Genomic DNA, 21,306 nt, shown 5'->3' on the forward strand with positions numbered 1-21,306 from the left:
GCTAGATCTGCTGGCAAATGGAAGAGGTGACCGGCCTCCAAGGGCAGCAGCTCAGGGCCCCCTTCTGGTGCCACTCCAGGGCCCACAAGGCAAGGCCCGTGGAGAGAGCAAGAGGGGGCTCAGGGAGCCCGTACCCTTGACGAGCATCCCTTCCCCATCTGCAGCCCTTGCTCAAGCTGTCATCTGTGCAAAGCTACTGAGAATCGGGCGCGAGGGTATGTCATTCATAGTCCAGTGCCTGTGTGTGAGGGCAGCCCCGCGGCCTCACCTTCCATCTCTCCTCATTACAGCACATTACAGGGAGGTGAAGCAGATTAACTAGAAAACACTGAGTCAGTCACTATCCTGCCACCCGGTCTGCCCGCAGGCCCTGCCTCAAAGCCCGCACAGAGACAGGCCCGCAGACGTGCCTGTGCCGTTCTGAAGGACACTGCCAGAAGTGAAGTCCTCCCGGAGTTTGTGCTTCAGGTCTCCTCCCTGTAATGTCCCCCATCTCAGCATGAGCCCCGCAGGCCTGTCCTCCGGGAACCCCACGAGGTGCCGCCTCCACCACGCCATGGTCCTGGACGCTCCCAACTGAGGCGGCTTCTCCCTCTCTTTCAACACTTCAGGATCAGGACCCACAGAACTTTCTTCCTTGTCCTGAAGCTTCTCAGTCCAGGACACAGAAGCCGAGTCTATGGCTCGGAAGCTCTGAGACTGGACAGAGCTGATGCCTGACTATCACCTCTGTCCCAACAGCCCGCATGTAAGGAATGGGTGGTGTCAACGAACCCCTGCGCAAGTAGCTGAATGAGCACTGGGGTGGCCTCTGGGCTCCTCGGATTGCAGAGCCCTGCAGCCTCTGCCCAGTCCTCCTGGACACCCTAAGCTAAATGAAACAGGACACAGATTCTGGGTGTCCACGAGAATCATGGGAAAGGCAGAGGGAGACTCTGACACTCAGTGTCTGCACTTAGTAAATACGGGCCTCACTGAAGGGCCGGCAGCAGCGGCATGCTGGAAGATCAGGCTGTGCCGAGCTCTGGACCCTTGCCCTTGACCATGAACTTGCTTGGCAACTTCAGGAAGCCCTGTTCTCTCTCTGGATCTCTAAAAAATAAGGGAGTTGAAAGCTTGCCTCCTTTGTCCCTGCTACCCCTAAAATCATGTGATCCTGTCAATGGTTAGAAGATCATTCTCTCCTGGACTCTGAAGGCAAAGGTGGTCTCATCTGGGAAGTTTTCCTGATAAAGACCTCCCTCTCTCTCCTCCCGTGACAGGTGAAATGTGGTTTCCACCACCTCTCAGAATGGCTTGGAGCAATGGAGCGAGGCTGTCTGTGATGGAAGCAGATTCTTCTCCCTAAAGCCCAGGCTCTAGAGCATAGGGTCAGCTCTGTCCCCACACACGTCCATATCATTCCCAAGGGAGGCGTGGCTCGGCTTGCAGGAGAAAGGCTGACATCCTCACTGTAGTCTACAAGCCCAGCCCCTCTCTCCAATATCACCTGCTACCCCGTCCCCTGAGTCCCAGACACACTGCTCTCTTTCCATCTCCCACCCCGCCATACTCCCTCTCACCTCAGGGCCTTTGCACTTCCGTTCACTCTGCCAGGCAGTTCCCCCCACCCCATATCTCTTCTCTTTGTTCTGCCCAAACCTCTCAAGATTCATTGTAAGGGCATTTCCCACGGTGGCCTCCAAGCTGGCTTGGATTCTGCTTTAGGCTCTTGGAAAACCTCAGATATCTCCTCAGCACCAAGCCCACCCGCGGTCCATGGCCCTTTGAGTAATTCTCATGTTTTGTGATTCTCCTACAAGTCTGTAGGCTCTGAGAGGGCAGGCCCAGGCCTGTTTTGTTCCCTGATAGACCCCTAGTGCCTGAATCTGTGCCTTGCACATAACAGACACTTGTCCATGTTTAAGTGAATTCATAAGGGTGGCCTTGAGCAAGCCGCTTTGCCTCTCGGAGCCTCAGTTTCCCCATCTGAAAACTAGGTGGCTAAATGGGTTATTAAAGCCCTTGTAGGAACTGCCCAGAGGAAGCCAGAGTGTCATAAAATGGTAGCTCTGTAGGCCTTGCTCTCTCCTGGGTGCCCAAGATCTCCAGGACCTTGCTTCTCCATGGGGATTTGCACACATGGCCTGCCATGTTTGAAGGTCTCCTTGGGAAAACTTCAGAAGCCGCATCTAGTTAGCATTTAGAGGAAGCTCAGCAAGACCCATGTCTACCCCCAGAACCAGCTGGGAAAGTTACTGCTCACAGGGTCTCCCTGACTAGATCCACGGGGTCCACTAAAGGGGTCCTCTCAACAGCTGGAAGCAAGTCTGAGTTGCCCAGGCTTCAAGGAACCAGTCGAGATCCTGGCACAGACGGGGCATCAGGAAATATTGTCCCGAATTGAATCTGGTCCTGCAGGGACCTTACTTAGGCCCTGAACGCCTCCTCTGCAGCCACAGGCAGTGACTGCCCCTCTGCCCAGGCACATCAGGCTGCCGTCCAGCCCGGAAGTCCTCCTGCTTCCTTCCCTCTCCTCCAGTATCCAGGGGGCAGCTTGTCCAGTGAGAGACTCCTTCCCTTCCAGTCTCTTGGATTCCGTCTCTAAAGCATGACAGGTGACCTGACGAGAGGCTGGCAGTGGGGTCCTCTCTAGTACCTGCCCACCTGACTGGTGAGCCTCCAGGCCCTAGGGTTGTTATATATTTTGACCATCACCATGATTGACAGGATAATGACCCAAGATTACCTCAACTGGCCCAGAAGGTCATTATACACTCCTGTCCCAAGAGCCCTGGGAAAGGACACCGATCAGCAACGGCAGAACCAGCCAGTCAAGTCATGTGCCCCTGGCCGGCCAGAGACACTGCCACCAGGGCAAGAAGCCTCAGAGCCCCAAACATGCCCCTCTGACCTCGTGGCGTGTTGTGACCTGCCAGGCTTGGCCAAAACAGTGAAAAGTCTACTCGCAGTAGAAGCCACCGGGCTCTTCTCCACACCCTGCAAGACGCCTCTGCTTCTGGGAGAGTGACCAGGCCTGCACTGCGGTGGCAGGGGTGGCCAGCTGAGCGAGGGGCATACCTGCTCGGGCTTGATGGGCTCCGTGGTGGTGAAGATGTCTGAGTAGTGCTGCCGCTCAAACACACGGTCCAGGACCTCCAGCTGCTGCTGCGTGAACAGGTCTCCCCGCATCTGCTTCCGGAGGAAATCTCTGCCTGGGAGTGAGTGACCATTGGGCACCGGAGAGTCCTGAATACCTTGGATGAGCACGAGAGAGGAAATGTGAGTAGAGGTGACACAAGGTGCTAAAGGAAGACAGGTCAGACCCTGAGACTGGGAAAAGGGCCCGAGAGAGCCTCGAGCCCAGCTCCCTGGCCCTAGGTCACCTGCTGGTGACCACAGAGCCAACCTCCCATGGGCACAAGCCAGGCACCATGCAAACCCCTTTATATATATATATATATGTCACCCCATCTATCCACGCAGTGACCCCCAACGTATTTCTATGGTTAGGCTGTGGCTTGAGTTTGACCCCTAAGGGTTCATGTGTTGGAAGCTTGGTCCTCAGTGTGATGGTACAGAAGAGGTGGGGCCTAATGTGAGGGTTCCTCCCCTCTTTTGCTTCCCGTCTGGTGATGCTATGTGATCTCTTCCCCTCAGACGTGTTCTCATCTATGGTACCATCTGCCATGAGGCCTTTACTAGAGCCAAGCCAATTGGCTTGGAACCATGTCCTTGAACTTAAAAAACTATAAGCTAAATAACATTTTTTTCTTTATAAAGTTACCCATCCTCAGGTATTTCATTATGGTAACAAAAAATGGACTCATCCACTAAATTATTATATTTTCCCCATTTTGGGGATGGATGCCACTGAAATGACAAGAAAATCAAGACCTAGAGAGATCAAATGAGATTTTGCCTGAGGATTAGAGCTCAGGTTTGCTTAGTGGCTTAGACACCAGATGCTAATGTCTCTCCCACACTGAAGACACTCCTTGGAGTTGATGTCCTCACCCTCTGCTGCGAAGGCTGTAGAGAAATGGGCAATCATACAATTCTGGTGGGGGTGGTCGCACACCTGTGCTAGACAATTTGACAAAAGCTATCAAAATCACAAGTACATGATCCCTTGGATGGAGCGGCTGCACTTCTGAGAATTTATTTTATAGCTAGACTTGCATATATAACAAGTGGTACATGTACAGGGTTCTTGGAACAAAAAATTTGGAGCAATAAACCAAAGTTTATTGACAGGAGATTGGTTAAATAAGCTGTGGCATACCTGCATAAAAAAAAAGGGTACAGAAGATGAGATGAATAAGAACTTCCTCTAGGAACTGGTACAGAAATATCTTTAATGTACTTTGCTATGTAACAAATAAGCAAAGCAAAGCACAGCACAGTGTGTAAATGTACAATGTTTATGTAAAAAGGAAAAACATATGACTTCATATCATATTTATATTATTAATATATACTTATGCTATATTGTCTAATTTTCTATTATACAAAATATGATATTTTATGGAAAATATTATTTATAAAATAAAAGATACAGATATGAATGATGCGTAAGAAACATATATATAGTGGTTATCCATTCAGAGGTTGGAACTGAGTGGTCAGAGGAAGTGGAGTACAGAGAGAGTTCACAGCTGCTTTTTTACTTGAATTTGTAAATTTAGATTGCCTAAAATGTAATTTTTAAAAGTACATGATTAAATTCTCTGGGTCCTGTTGTGTTAGCTGTTCACAGAGCAAGTCTCTGGGGATTATGCTTACATTTCAAAGAAAATATTATAAGTTATCAATTAAAAAGCAAATGGTTCATTAAAACAATAGAAAGTCACCAAAAAAAAAATAATAACCTAACATTATATTTCAAAGCCCTAGAAAAAGAAGAACAAATCAACACCCAAAGAAGTAGAAGACAGGAAATAATTAAAATCAGAGCTGAAATCAATGAAATCGAAACAACTACAAAAAAAAAAATTTCAAAGAATCAATGAAACAAAAAGTTGGTTCTTTGAAAAAATAAATAAAATTGATAAACCCTTAGCAAAGCTAACAAAGAGAGAGAAAACTCAAATTACTAAAAATTGTGATAAAAAAGGAAATATCACAATGGATGCTACTGAAATGACAATGATCAGAAACTATTTTGAATATTTATACTCTAATAGAAAATCTCAAAGACATCGACAGATTTCCAGAAACATATGACCTACTCAAATGGAATCGGGACATAGAAAACTTAAACAGATCAATTTTAAGGAATGAAATTGAAGATGCCATCAAAAGCCTACCAAGAAAGAAAAGTCCAGGGGGCTGGGGTTGTAGCTCAGTGGTAGAGCGCTCGCCTAGCACAGGCGGAACCCGGGTTCGATCTTCAGCACCACATAAAAATAAATAAATAAAATAAAAAGGCATTGTGCCCAACTATACCTAAAAAAACATAAATAAATACTTAAAAAAGAAAGAAAAGTCCAAGACCAAAATAGCCAAGTCATGTCCCGTGGTATTCAATAAGATCTAGTAACAAAGTTTGAAACTGCTGTGAGCCTAATCTACCTGTTTTAGTCTACAGAAATAATTATTTCACATTTTTAAAAAATGGGATGAGATATCTTTTGTGAGTCTTGGACTTGACCTGTTCACAATGAAAGCAAGCAGGGAGGACCTCTTGAAAGCAAGAGGTGCCCTGCAAGGACGTGGCCTCAGGGGCCACACATTCCCAGGGCTCTCTGGGACCATGCTGCCCATGCAGAACTGACCAGAGGGCTCTGGAAACGTAGGCCCAGAGGCAGGCCATCCACCTCCACTGGTGGGAAGCCGCAGGGGCACCAGCATGGCTCGGCTGCTACTGAAAAGTGCCCTTCCGCAGGCCTTTCCAGCCCTCCCCTGCCAGCCCAGTGCTGCCCTCTGCTTCCTCCAGCCTCTCAAATCCCCACCAGGTGGGGGATAAGACCAAACCAAGGCAGCGGGATGTCACTTCACTCTGGCCCAGGCTCAGCCAGAACCTGGTGCTTCTTCCCCTGCCCATTTGCAGTGCAGGGTCTGACATTTGAACAAAGACACCAGTTTTGGGGTGTTCCTAGGCATACTGGCCTTTCTATGCATACTGACCCTCTACAGAAGGGTCTTCAGAGGTGGCTCACAAACCCCCTGAGAACACGGATCCCATATGGATTTTTTTTTTCAGTATTGTGAATTGAACCCCGAGCCTCAGGCACACAGATGAGTGCTCTGCCACTGAGCCATTTCCCCAGCCTCCCACATCCATTTGGACCCAAGAGGATGCCAGAGGCTGGGCCACAGCCTGAATGACCAAATACCCCAACATGTGGGCCAAGGGAGAAGCTGGTCTCTCTGATCAAAATCCCCAACATAAACCTAGGCCTCTTCTGGCAGCTTGTGACGCTGGTCTTCTGCAAGACTGGTGCCAGCCACAGGATACCATCTCCAGAGTCCTTCTTCCATCATGGCCCATCCCCATGAGGACCACTCCCCCACAATTTCACCAAGACTAGCAGGATGTGGGAGCTCCAGCCCAGGCTGTCTGGCCAGAAGTGTTCTTCTGTTAGTCAGCACTCAACAAATGGCCCTATTCTCAAAGTCCTATGCACCTATGTGCACACATATGTGCACAAGTACGTACACACACACACACACACACACACACACAGGAAGATGGACCAGCCTTCTTTTACTCAGCTACTGCTCCACCCAGTCATCCTGGCCCCAGCTACTTCTGCCAAAGTCTGACCTCAATGTCAGTCCCCAGAGCCCTACTGACTCTCTCTCTGCCAGAGCCCACATATGTTTTTAAGAGACTTTTTCCTTATCCACCTACTTCAATTAACCTCCCAGCCTTCACCCTGCCAGCCAGACCCCAAACTCCTAACACAGCCTCCTTCCTGTCAACTTGCTACCCAACTGCCACCAAGGCCTCACTCTGCTCCAGGTGGGCCAGGCCCCACTCCTGCCTCCCACTCGTCCTTCCCCACCAGATCTGCCAGACCTGCCTCTGGAGGGAGGCCTCTCCCAGCAGGCCAGGCTCAGTCTCTCTCCAGTGGCTTCATAGGCTGGGCTCTTAGTTTAGAGCCCAGAGGGACAGAGCTTCACCTCCACTGAGGAGGCTCAGGGAAGGTGGCACTCAGGATTCCTGCAGGCAGGGTCACTGTCTGGTCACAGAGTAGGGCCATCAGAGTAAAGGTTCAGGACACAGGGCAGGCTTACGTGTATGCACAGGGAATCCTTGGAGACCCTCCCCTGAGGATATTGCATGTACTCCTGTGCTCCTGCCACCCAGGAGGGGTATGGCCTCCCCTGGGCAGAAGCCAGAGAAGTCAGGCTCCAACGAGAAGTAGAGGATGAGGGTGGGGTGGAGACTGCTCCACAGGCCCTGAGATAAGGACAGGAAAGGAACCCAGGGAGAATGTGGGGAGGCGGGAGGGTGGAGATGGACAGCTCAGAGGGCACCTAAGATCTGAGCCTTGTTGAAAGAACCATGGGGAGCCCAGGTGAAGAAACAGCCACACTCCATTTCTCAGTCCCAGAACTGAATTGCTCACTCCTTTCCAAACTTTGCTCCTAAGCCTCATCTTTTGGTAGATAGCAGGACCTGGCAAAGACGAGGCTTTGCATTTGTGGGTTTTTGGTGCTGGAGTCAGCCCGTCTCCTGCAGGAGAGGTGACATGCTCAGAAGGAACATGAACCACTCTTCACTGACCTGTGTCCTGTTTGCCAGGACAGACATAGCCTGCAGGCAGCCTCTTCTTCCAGCTCACCCTCCTTCCTGCCCCAGCCTGTTTTCCATCTCCCTTTCTTAGGGCTCTGACCAATTTCTTCCTTATTTTAGAAGCCAAATCCCCTGATCCTTGAAGCCCACATTGGGCTATTAGCTACTTTCAGGAAAAACACCACAGGCAATTCATCTGTGTCTCCTCCAAGAGAAAATCAGTGGAGTAAATGAACGACTTGTAATACCTGGGACAACCACCTTCTCTCTGCACGTCTGGTCTGCAAATGTCAGGACTCCTCCACCTGACCGCACTCGTTCATTCACTCCTCCCTGAACCAAGCTCAATACATGTTGACGTGAGGGACACAGCAACAGGCAAAAGCCGATGCAGCCCTTGTCCTCGTGAAGAAGGAAAATGTCCAGGTGTAGTGGCACTCGCCTGTAATCCCAGCCACTCAGGAGGCTGAGGCAGAAGGAACGCAAGTTCGAGGCCAGACTCAGCAACTTAGTGAAGCCCTAAGCAACTCGGCAAAACCCTGCCTCTAAACAAAATATAAACAAAGGCTGGGGATGTGGCTCGGTGGTTAAGTATCCCTGGGTTCAATCCCTGGTTTTAAAAAAAATCATCATCATCATCATCATCATCATCGTCATTAGAAGTCCAGGTGCAAGTATCAACCAAGACAGGCAATCTGACGAAAAGGTCCGTGGGTCTGAGAGTGCAGGGACACATGACCTGCCTCTGGATGCCCACACAGTAGGTGCAGTGAGTCTGAATCACATAGATTATATGCTCAGAGGCAGCTACAGAAATGGACACCAAAAAATCATCCCCTGCACCAGGCAGATCTGAACCTCCAGGACCCTGATATAAGCTTCCCTTGCATTCTCCTGCTGCACTGCAAAGATGCTGTCTGATTTAATTGGAGAATGTGGTCTTGGAGGCAGAATCGCTACAGAAATGCTCGGACCCATTTTATTCCGGGGGAAAAAATCTAAACTCACAGTGTGAATGGTATGTTTAAATATACGGATAGACCCGGGCAAAAGTACAAAGGTATACAGGGGCAAGGTATCTTTAAATCTTTTTTTTTTCCTACTCCAAATCAAATAATATGTAATAGACCCAGTGCTGGGCTTAGTCAACCATGGCTCGTAGAATTAACATTCTGGAAGCTAGCTTCAGGGGAGCAAGGGGCAGGAAGCCCCGTCTCGGGGAGCAAAGAAATGCTGGCTTTAAATTTCAGGTTAAACCAATGTTATTCACAGCCCGGCTTTGAAGCTAAAAGCTTTACACAATCGGGTCTGGTCACGCAAAGAGGGAGGAAGCAAAATAGCCTCAGATTCCCATCTGTCAGGAGAAAGCTGTCTCTTGTGTGTCTTAAAAGATCATAAACCCATTGCGTTTTCTTCAGAGCGCAGCAGATTCGGGGGTTTTGCATTTTTCTTGGAGGGTTCTGGTTTGTTTCTTTAAAAATCATCATGCACTTTATGTCTGCAGATGCTCACTGGGAGGAAAAAGATAAAAACAAACAGGAGTCTCCAAAATCCCTTCTGGCATCATGGCCTTTGGGATGCAACCTCACTAGAAGTCCAGGAGCCCCGAGAAAGGAGACTAGAGCCCCTGGGTCAGCCTCCAGCTTTACTCAAAGTCCCATTTCTCCTTAGGGCCCAGGCAAAATCCAGAGTGCTCACAGAGCCTCCTTCATCCTCACAGCTTCTCCTCAGCATGGCAGGGCGGCGGCAGGGCTCAGAGGAAAAAGTGTTAGGAGCGAGCAAGTCTGACTTCTAGCCCCAGCTCTTATTTGCTGTGTGAGCCCTGGCAAGTTACTCTCCCTCTCTGGACCTCAGAGGCCCCATCAGTAAACCAAGGAAGCTGAGTGAGTTATATCTGACCCTTTCCTCCTTCAAAATCAACCTAGATTTTGCCTACTAGATAATTTTTTTTTTTTTTTTTTGGTGGGGGATGGATACTGGGGATTAACTCAGGGGCACTTGACCACTGAGCCACAGCCACAGCCCTATTGTGTATTTTATTTAGAGACAGGGTCTCACTGAGTTGCTGAGCACCTCACTAAATTGCTGAGGCTGGATTTGAACCCATGATCCTTCTGCCTCCGCCTCCCATTTTGATTGTGCAGTCTTTGTAGGTAACCTCACCCCTAAATGATCCATTCCACCCCCTAAATGATTGCCTTAGTCAACTGAGGCATCCCGTTCTCTTTGCCAATACTTGGTTTAGAAATGGACATGTATTTAAGGAGAGGCTTGTTGAGGGGGACATCTCACAAAAAGTTGGAGACAGGAGGAAATCTCTTTTTCTTCACTGTTACAATTCATCCTGACATTTTTTGAAATTGTGATGATAACTCCCAAATCCCATTACTGTTTTTAGGCAATACTATCCTCCCAGCTTAGCCCAGGGTCCCAAGGCCTCCCCAGGTTAGGCCATTTTGCCACTTCCGACCACAGCTCTGGCACCCACTGGGCTCCCTGGCCTGCTGCCCACAGGGAGAACGATGGAGAGAGCCAGGTCCTGGTGGAGCATCTGCCCCAGCAGCTCAGAGCCATGGTGACCGGGAAGAGTACACAGCTATGATCTGGGGCATCTCCAGCTTGGGTCAAGTAAGCCCAGAGAGCTTGGAGTCAGTCTCCTCCTGTGACTACAGTGGCTAATTCTAAAAGCAAATCCTACCAAGATTGAACCGTGCTAATTTGCAACTTCAAGAAATTATTTTAGATGCAACTTTTAAGAAGTTTGCTGAGGGCAAGTAGCTGTAGACTATCTGCATGGGAGGGGCTAGGAATGACCATTGGTGACAAAAGGGGAAAGGGCCAGGGAACTTGTTCAGAGGCCACATTAGCATAAGATTGAGAGTGGGACTAGAGATGTAGCTCCATGGTAGAGCCCTTGCTAGCAGACGCAGGGTACTGGGTTGAATTCCCAGTAAAACACACTCACACACACACACACACACACACACACACACACACAAATTTTTTTTTTCCGTGAGAGCATCACACATTCACACACACACACACACAGGGTAAAAAAAAAAGATTGGGAGAGTTTCATCTTTCCCTAGAAATAATGAAGGGGTCTGACAGAGACAATGGGAACACAAGGGTCTCTGGGCCCCTGGATGGAGTACCATTCAGTGCCAGGTATTGAGTCATTGTTATTATTATTATTTTTTTTTTTGGTATCCTTTCATTTCTTAGATCCTCAGAGCATCTGTGTGAGGTGTGCATTCTAACATCATTTTTTTTGTGTGTGTATGGGTGGTACCAGGATTGAGCCCAGGGGTGCTTAACCACTGAGCCACATCCCCAGCCCTTTTTTATATTTTATTTAGAGACAGGGTCTCACTGAGTTCCTTAGGACCTTGCTCAGTTGCTGAGGCTGGCTTTGAGTTTGTGATCCTCCTGCCTTAGCCTCCTGAGTTGCTGAGATTACAGACATGTACCACCATGCCCATCCTCTGATACCCCCTTTACAGATGAGCAAACTGAAGCTCAAAAAGTTTGATTCACTGAGCTCACTCAGCTCGTGGCTGCGGTTTGTACCTTGGCCTCTAGTCTGCAGATCCATTGCTCATTATACTCCTCTTGATTTTCATGCCTCCTACCAGGACCAAAGCCCTCAGTGTCCTCATCTGCATTTTGTAAGGACTTCTGTAAGGACTAAATGAGATCACCTTCTGTAAAAGGCTTATTGTGGTTCCTGGAGCAATGTTAGCTGCTATCATCATCATTCTCATGAGGAAAACCATTCCAAGACCCCTAGGACAAAGTCTAAGTCCCCCAGGCCTCCATGATCTGTCCCACTTAGCCAGAGTCACCCCTCCATTCATCCCACAGTGCCACCCCAGGAAGTGACTTGTCAATCCTCGAGTGTCCCTTCCCCATACTCTCCAATGCCACCATTCATTCTGTTCCCTCTTTGGGCATTTCCTTCATCCCTGCCCATCAAGTCTCAGCCTAAAAACCACCTGCATCCAAGTCCTAAGGCTGAATGAATTGCCCTTTCAGTGATCACAGAGGAGGAAAGAGTGGAACGACCAAGGGTTTATGTTCTACCTACTTCTAAGATTTGAAGCAGTTTGTAAAATGTTGTACCAGAGAGGACTATAAATGACCAGAGCTCAGCTGAGCTCCAAGCTTCAGGGAGTTCACACCAAAACCAAACCTCAGCAAGTCGTATGTTGTTCAGACTAATGACGACCACAAAAAAAAACGCCATTCATCCTTCTCCTGAAACTGATCAGAGCTTCTGTTCTCTGCATGGTCCTGTTTTGGAGGCTGAGGGTATGCCAGAGAGGACTGATAGCAAGAAGGGGACCTGGAAGAGAGGCCATCTGAGCCAAGCATGGATGACAAGGTGCTGAGTGAGGTAAGGGCATGGATTCCAGGCAAGGGGAACCGCATCCAGTTGGCAGACTTTTCTAGGGCAACCACTATAAGCAGTACCCTTTGCTGGGGACCAGGGTGGCAAGGCTGGAAATGTCCCATGGCAGCCCCAAATCAGCACTCCTGGTGACTTTGTAAGTCCTGTCCTAAACTAGAGGCAGACTGAGAAAAATCAAAGTGGCATGGAGGAAAATTCTAGTGGAGCTACCATTATTCAGCCATTAGTTTCACTCAATCTTTCTTCTCGGAGAAGGATCACGCGAAATTGCAGAATTGCCAGATAAGTTCAGGTTCAACTCGAGGGAATCTGATTGTGCTGCATGTTACCCAATGAGTCAGAGGCTGTGGGAGAGGGAAAGACCCCCAGGGACTGATGACTCCACACTCAGGGACATCAAAGATGAAGCCAGACAGCCAGACAGTCCAGGACGAGACCGCAGATCCGAGCCCAGCTGGGCCTCCGTGGTGAGGTCTCTGAACCCTGTTCCAAGACTCACAGAGCCATTCGTTCCTGAGCCACGTGCTGGGTGTCTGGCCCTGCCCTGGAACTAGAGCTTAGCACGATTTAAGTCTAAGCTCCTGCCCTGGGGTGGAGGACGGGGAAGAGAAAATAATCACAGCATAAGTGTTAGGAGTGAGTGCTGGAGCTTGAGAAGCACAGACGGCCCTAATCCAAATGGTAGTCGCCAAATGGTATTCAGAGCTTATGAGGTGAGGTACTACTACTCTGAGCACCTGACCTACTGAATCCCTACAAAAGCCCTATGGTGCCCGGTCCACTGTTGCCCCTTCCCATTTTATAGATGAGAAAACTGAGGCACAGAGAGGTTAAATCATTTGCCAGACTACACAGCTAAGAAGGGGAGGAGCTGGGATCCTACCTCAGGCAGACTGATTCCAAAATCTGCTTTTAACTCTTACACTAAACCACTCTGCTTAATACAGACAGGGACAAGGGTGGTCCAGAAAGGATACTCTGGGAAAGATATAATCTGAATCTTAAGAATGAGTAGGAAGAAGTTAGCCCCAGAAAGGGGCAGAGAGAGGAAGTGCATTTCTAGCAGAGGCAACAGCATATGCAAAGCCTGGTGGCCCTGGAGAGCATGGTGCTGGGGAATGGCCATTATTTGGCATGATAGGAATGCAGGAGTTGGGGAAAGCCTCACTGTTTAGCTGCTTGGCACCATTGCTCAGTATCCAGAACCTAACAGACTCCAACGTACAAACAGCACAAAGATTATCGAAACTCTCAGGGTGTTGGTGTGAAGCAATGGGATTTCTTCGTGCGTAAAAGAATCAAGACGAGCCCAGTGCCACCTATAATCCCAGCATCTTTGGAGGCTGAGGCAGGAGGATCTCAAGTTCAAAGCCAGCCTTAGCAATTTAGCAAGGCTCTAAGCAACTTAGAAAGACCCTGTCTCAAAATAAAATATAAAACGGGCTGGGGCTCAGCACCCTGGTACCCCCCAAAATAAAAAAAGAATCAAGACGACCTTAAAGAATAGGCAAAAAGGAAGCAGTACCTTGTGCCTTGACACAGGACAAGTCTGTTCTCTATAATCCATACTGTCCAAGTCCATTACCTCGTCCTACAGCACCTAATTACTCCACCTTACAGAGAGATGTGCACGCTAATTAGGAGGGATGTTAACCACCACAGTGAAAATATTACAAAGCAAATGAAATATTACTAGGAGCAAAAGGGTGATTTTTTTTCCCTGAGAATTGTGCTTTTAAATGAGATCAAAGAATGCTAAAGGCTTCGTTTTAATTACACCTGGAAGGACTTTCGCATGCAGCCCTTTCTAGGCTCTCCTGCACACAGCCCTGTGTCTCCCATCCCCCCTGCACTGAAATAAATAAATAAATAAGGGTTTAAAAATCATATTTACTCTGATATCTTTGCATTACCCCCATTTGAGTTTTGAAATGACTGTCTTCACTTCTCTCCCCACTCCCAAGGACGTTATAACTAAGAAGATTCATATTCTGAAGTGTATCTATCTGATCACTGCACAAATGTTTTCAGGAGAAATCACTATATTTCTCCAAGATGGGTATGGGTTTTGTCATAGATCAAAGTGAGAGAGAGGAAAAAAAGATAAATCATCAGAGATCCAAAAATACTTTTCATTTGGAGAAGATATCAGGCCATTTCGATGGGGCTGATGGAGTCCCTGCTCCGTCTCCATTACCTGCAGCAGGCAGCCCCAGCCAGGAGCCAACTACCAAGATTATATTCCCCATAAGATGGTCCCCGATATATATATATATATATATGATCTTCAACCTCTATTGATTGACCAATTTCACAAGCAAAGACTGGTGAAATGAAGCTGAAATGAACATCATGCTTTAACTCATTGAACCTATCAGGCCTGAGTTAATCTCACTGTCCACTGTCTCTGATAGAATTCAATTGATCAATCATGTTTCGGTGATAGTACCATTTCACTGGCTTATTGCTTCTTCATTTCAGAGCTTGACCTGTTAGATATACTCGGACTGGCTCGACTCCTCTTGGATACACAGAGATCAGCCTCTGCCTGCCAACGTATGTCATCTCCTGTCCCAGCTGAAAAGAACTCAAGAGGCTTTTGTGTATATCCGCGGTGATTTTTCCAACAAACATACGCACATGAGGGGTGGATTTATGATGGAGAGGAATCGAGCTAGCACAAATGACAAGAGTGGCTCTTCATTCTGCATGGAAGCACCGTTAGTTCCCATTTCTATAGTCAAGTTGACTTGTTTGGGTATCTGTACGTGGTAGGGGCATATTCTTGTATTCTACTGGCAAGACTGTAAGCCTAGACAGGAAAAGGCACATCAGAAAATGACAACCACAATCATAAGAACAATCTCCATCCCTCTGATATACATATCCACGCTGAACATGAAGCCGTTCACCTGTTCTTCTGATTCCCATGATAACCTCAGGTGATGGGCAAAAGATTACTGAGTTTCCATTTTACAGATGAGAAAAACGGTTCAGAGAGGTGAAAATAGCTTGCCCAAGGTCACACGGCAGTTATCAGGCCTGGAGGGACTGAGAGCCCAGGAGTCTTGACTCAGTACCTCTTACCCCACCTGAAGCCAAACTTTAAAGCAATTTCATATTTGCTGAGCCATTCTAGGTAAACCATTTTGTCCCTGAATACTTGGATGAAAGAAACATCTCTGAAATGCAATTCATATCACTGTAGTTCTTGGGATAGATTACGAGAGCATCTGTGGCTTCTTGCGTAGCTTGGAAACTGAGACCCAGAGTGCAACAAGCAGTTGCTCAAAGTCACCTGAACACTAACAAGTCTAACAGGATCTGGGCCCTCAACTCAGGATGTTTCCCCTTTTTCTTGAAGCCTCCCTAATTTATGACAAACCAATGAGCTCCTGTCAACAGAGAGAACTTCATTCCCCACTGTCAGCAAGGCCCAACACACTGCTATGGCATTTATTTTAATTTCTCAACTCCGAGCCAAGACTGACTATGCTTCGGGAAATCCAGGGAGAGCCCTGGCCCCGGCTGGCTGCCTGGGGGAGGAGGCTCTTGGCGTTGCAATGCTGAGCCCAGCATGAGGGTCCCTGGAGGAGAACGCAGCAATGACAGTTTGCAAATAAGCCTTGCTCTGCTCAGAGCTGGTGGAGTCTGCAAACATGCTAACAGACTGTCCTCTGGCCACAGGGAGCTGGGGAGAAGCCATAAATAACCAAGCCCTCTGGGAGGAGCCGGTGCTGAAGCCAGACGGAGGGCAGGGAGGGGGCTTTGGGCTACCCAACCTACCTTTCCTCACAAAGTGAAAGCCCACCTTCCAGCAGCCTTGCTTCCCACCTCCCAGATCCCCCAGTCTCTATTCCAAACAGCTGGCCCCTTGTGCCATCACAGTTCACTCCATGAACCCCACCCCAGCGCACTCCCCATCTCCTCCCAGCTTTGTTATCTTTAAGAGCATTAAGGGTCTGCTCTTCCTTTTCCTTATATATTTATTCTCTTTTCCCTCCTCTCTTCCCTCTAAGGAATGTCACTCACTGGAATGTCACTCATGTGGACATTTTTTTCTGTCTTATTCATTGCCTATTCATCCTCAGTATCCAAAACAATGCCTGGCACCCAGCAGGGGCATACTTGTAGATGAATGGAGGGGAAAGTAGAAATTTTATTGAAACAAACAAACAAAAAAAACAGGAACACAGGTAACAGCTGCTCCTTGGTAACCTCCTAAGAAACAATGACCAATCCTTTCCTAGGGACACCTGATGCTCACCTCCCTGGCCTGGCTTGGGAAGCCCTACTCACCACTGAGATCACAGTGCTGGACATCAAGTTGGGAGCCTGTAGATAGGCAAATGAGGCTCTGCCCTGGAAGCATTTAAGTGACAAAGGTGGTAAAGTCCAGGGTGCAAGCTCTGGCTCTGCCACTTGCCAGCTGTGTGGCCTTGCACTTCCCTCATCTCATCTGTGCAATGGGGTCAATAAATCACACCAGACCTGCAGCACTAGTCAGAGCAAGCAAGCTGGTGAGCTCCAAGCAAGGCAGTACCCAGTGCACAGCAGGCATCTCACATCAGTGGCTGAGGACAAGAGAAAAACATTTGCCTAATTATAAAGAGCAAGATGTATGAAGCTGCATGCCCAGCTAACCCGAATCCCTTGGTTCAAGCATGCATTTGTCTTTTGCAGGTGCTGTGACCCAAGCCATTGCCCTGTGAGGCAAGCCAGTCTCGGGCCTTGGAGACCTCAGTCTGTGGCCCAGAGACAAGGCCTAGAGATGGAGGTATAGTCCAAGCTTGGGAAGGTACTTCAGAGAGCCCCCAGCAGCCTGCAGTGAGAACCCAGAGTCTGAGAGGACCTGTCCAGTATGGGAGGGAAGAGGTTAGAGAAGGCTTCCTGGAGGAAGGAGACGGTGTGACAAATGGTCAGAATTTGAATTTAGGGGCATGAGGCAGCAGGCAGAAGGGATTCCAGACAGGGATCAGATGTAGGTGGGGCTGCGCTCACTGCCTGAGGCCGCCTGGGAGCCCAGAACCCATGCTGTAGGGTCTTACAGCTTTCAGACCCCACATGTAAATCAGCCATCCTCTGTGTCTCCCTAGCCAAGGGGAGTTAGAACATTTAGAGGGAGGGACAAGGGATGCTACCCAGCACAGTCCAGCATGGTCAAGAACTGCCCTGTACCCCACACATCTTTGTCAATTCAGATTGGCAAAAACTTTATACATATTGGAGCCATGAACCTAATTCTGTTTTACCTATGTCCACGGAAACTTCATGTTTTTATTTACACTGACTTTCCCAGAACACAACCACCACTCCATTTGAGGGAGGATTATGCTTTGCTTTGGCTGGAATTTTATCAGGACGTGTTCACAATTTCAGAAAATCAGTTTGCTGGTGGCAACACCACCAGAGAGTATTTATATTGCCAAAAAACACAGCTGTCCACATTTGTAGCTGCTGAACTCATGGTGATTCAACTCATAAGTGCAAGCAACTAACTACTTTATTACGTCTCCTGGTGTAGTCACGCCTGAGCGTTTACATAATGAAATACATCGTTTCATTATGATTTTATTTTTCTTTCCCCTTTTTGTTGCAGTTGGGGCGTTATATTGATTTTTTAAAATTATGTGTGCAGGTAGGTTGTATTTGCTCTAAATTTTATTTTAGGATAGCAAAGGAAGCACTATAAAATATTTGTTTTAAAGAGGGGAGGGACACTGGGTTAACAGGATTTTTTAAAAAGAATCTTTTGGTTTGGGGTGGGGGCTCATTGAGTTTGTTCTTGCTGGTGGTGGTGGTTTTGGTTTTTGGTGGTGCTAGGATCAAACCCAGGACCTCACACGTGAACATCCCCAGTTGTTAGGTTGACAATATTTAAAATCACTATAGTGGTGGATGTAGCTTGGTGGTAGGGCACTCAGCTGGCATGTGAGAGGCCTGGAATTCAAGCCCCAGCACCGAGAAAGGAAGGAGAAAAAGAAGAGCATAAGATCACTGTGTATGATCTCCAAGCCCTCTCCAGTGCTGCCACTAAGAATCATCCCAGATTAGGACCATCTTCCTAATCTGTCTGAAAAAGGGCTATCTCTGGGGAGAGAGTTTTCCAGACTCCCTTTTGAGGACTGTCTCCAAAAGCAACTGTAAAACAAACTTCCTTGACCATGAATGGTAAGAACTTGTTCCTAAAAGACCTGGAGCACCCTCCCCCTACCCTTTTTAGAAAACCATTTCCCAAATACTAGAATTATCTAGAACTAAGCCAAGAAGGGACCCCAGTTTCCACAGCAACTTCACCTTCCTGCTGGAACCTTCACTCATCCAAGGCAAAGAGGGAAAGGCAAGGGAAGAAAAGACACCTTTAAAAAATAGCACACCTGCTGCTCTGCACACAGTGAGTTTTGGAGCTCTCAGAGCAAGGGTGGGGCATGGGGGGATAAGACCCAGGTTAAGGTGTGAGAACAGGGGAGGGTGTTGGGGTTCATGTTATTTCAGCCAACTAGCAGAGCAGTTCAGTGCAGAGGTTCTGCAAATCGACTGCTTGGGTTTCAATCCCAGCCTTTAACTTACTGGCTCTGTGACCTTGGACTGGATATTAAACCCATTATCTTTCCCATCTGCAAAAGGGAAACAGTAGCAGTACCTACACTTTTTGAAGCTGCTGTGAGCACAGTGCCTGTCACATCATGGGCACTTCAATCTCACTGTCAGCCTTGGAAAGCTGAGAAGGGGGACAATTTTTTCCATTGGTCACATTGCAAGACCAGAGAGCAGGGAGCTGGGCACAGAGACCTCAGTCCTGGCTCCATCTTTGCTGTTGACCACTTACACTCAACTGGCCCTTGGAGACTGTCAATTCTAACTCCCTTATCTTATAGACAGGGATGCTGAGGCCCAAGGAGGGGAAGGAAATGGACAAGGTTCACACAGAAAACTTGTGTTGGATTCCCAGTCTAGACCCTTTCCACAATTTCTTGCTGCTTCTCAAACATGCTACTGTACATCAGTTTGTATAACTGTAAATGGGGGTGACTGTCACTGGATGGCACCAGGGATCACTGAGTACAACAACAAAGGTAAAAGATCTCAGCAATCCCATATTAAAGTCTGCCAACTCAGGGAATTTCGGTCAATGCTCAGCCCATAGTGGAGCCTGACATATTTATCTCATACACCACATTATCATCTCTCATGAGCCAGGAAGTTCAGCAAGGGCAGGGACCTGTTATGCCAAAGTACCTAACGTATGGTTGGCTCTCAGTTGAAGTTTGTGGAGTTAGCAGTGAGTTATAATGAACTTGAAAACAAAACTGGAAAAGGATTAAAGGGGAAAAAAGAGGAAAGGAGTCGGGTGTGGAGGTGCACACCTGTAATCCCAGTAGCTCTGGAGGCTGAGGCAGGAGGCTTATGAGTTCAAAGCCAGCCTCAGGAATTTAGCCAGGCCCTAAGCAACTTAGCAAGACCCTATCTATAAATAAAATATAAAAAAAAGAGCTGGGGATGTGGTTCAGTGGTTAAGCGCCCCTGAGTTCAATCCCCAGCACCAAAAAACAAAACAAAACTATCTGTAACCAGGGGAAAACAAGACCACAAAGAAGAAGTCCACACCCACACTCACTCCTTCCACATCTGCTCGGAGACCCAGGCTGGAATGAATGGGAAGTGGCCCCTGCCCCTGGAACCCCTGGTGTGATAGAGAATGCAATAGGAGCTTGTAGGGGCTCAGAGGCAGCCATTCTGAGGGCAGCCTTCTCTGTGGGGGTATGGAGGGAAGTGCCACGGCACAGAGCATGGCGATTCGAATGGGATAAAGGTGGAAAGAAGGCTATCTCTCCGGGGCACAGGGGCACATATGGCAGGGCTGAAGTCCAGGCCCAACTCCCCCAAGCCACAGCATTCAAAGGAGGGGTGCTTTGTGCCTTTTGCTAATTTTCCATGGTGCAAGATAAAAAGCTAATGTCAGGTCATCGTTCAACAAGACCAGATATCAACCCTGGCTGGAGAGCAGAGGAAAGAAGGAGTGGCAGGCGCACACTGGCCAGGCCAACAGCAAGCAAGGAATTCAACGAATTCCCATCGCAATTCTGCACGGTGTGCCCATCACTCATCCCGCACCTCGGACCCAGGCGGCCGAACTGGCCCTCTTCTCGCCAGCCAGGCTCGGGTCTGACACTTGCTCTGTCCCAGCCCCCACCCTCCGCGCCCCCCCCCCCCCCGGCCTCGGTGCGTATCATCTGCTCGGCTGCCCAGCTCCCGGCTGCTGCCGCGCCCGCGCCCCCCGGGGCCCCGGAAAGCTGGCATCCGTTGTTACCATAACAAACTCAATTGTTCTCAGCAGGGCCCCGGCAAATAAAGTCATTCATTACGGGCCTCTCCCGGCCGCCGTGGGCTGCGCGGCAATCAGCGGGCCGCGGGCTGCCCCCTCGCGGGCCGAGACACGCGCCAGCGCCATTACCTGCCGGGGCCGGCCCGCGGCGCCGCGGCCGCCACGCTGCGCCCCGAGGCCCAGCCGCGGCCGCACTGGCGGGGGGAGCGCCCGGCCGCCGATTAGTTTTATCTCGGAACGTCAATTGACTTATACTGATTGGCTTCCTGCCGCCAAATGTCAATTAAATTGCAAATGCTCGGCGGAGGCCCGGCGCGGGCGGGCGGCCTCCTTCCCGAGGGCGCCGCGCGCTGCCTTCTTTTGCGCCCGGTTCGGCAGCGGTTGAATTGATTTTCCTTCCACATCGCACAGGAAAATCCAGATCCCTCCTAGGAGGCGTTCGCCCTCTTCCCGGGGGAGGCGGCGCCCCAGAGCACCCGGACGGCGGGCCGTGGAGGAGCACCTCATCTCCCCCCGGGGCCGCCGCTTCTCCGTGCAAGGTGGAACCGCGGAATCCCCGACATTCCTCAAAGGTTTTGAGATGTGACTCTTGTGACCTTGAATGATTCCCTTCCCGCTCAGCTCCTGCCCGGCTTTCCTCACCTGCCAAGGAGGGACTTAAAGAAAGTGGTGGCTGGGGCTCCGTCCACCCGAGTCCCAAGTCTGGGTGTCCTGGGGGGCAAGGACTGGCAGAATCTACAATTTTCTCCTGGTGCAGAGTCATGTATGGCATGATCTGATCTCCACGACCCTCTGAAGCAGACTAGGACCACCCGCATTTACAGAGACTTGGGGCACAAGTTAGGC

The 21,306-nt window shown here is 49.0% G+C and overlaps 1 protein-coding gene across 1 annotated transcript in view; it reads right to left on the reverse strand.

Annotated features, from left to right (window-relative positions):
- Pax5 (paired box 5) overlaps nucleotides 1–21,306 on the reverse strand; it is a 180,078-nt gene that overhangs the window by 121,930 nt on the left and 36,842 nt on the right. The window contains exon 6 of the mRNA XM_026415205.2: nucleotides 3,061–3,236. Coding sequence (XP_026270990.1) covers nucleotides 3,061–3,236 — 176 coding nt within the window. The remainder of the gene's footprint in view (nucleotides 1–3,060; nucleotides 3,237–21,306) is intronic.

Source organism: Urocitellus parryii, chromosome 4 (genome assembly GCF_045843805.1).
Source record: "Urocitellus parryii isolate mUroPar1 chromosome 4, mUroPar1.hap1, whole genome shotgun sequence".
NCBI lineage: Eukaryota > Metazoa > Chordata > Mammalia > Rodentia > Sciuridae > Urocitellus > Urocitellus parryii.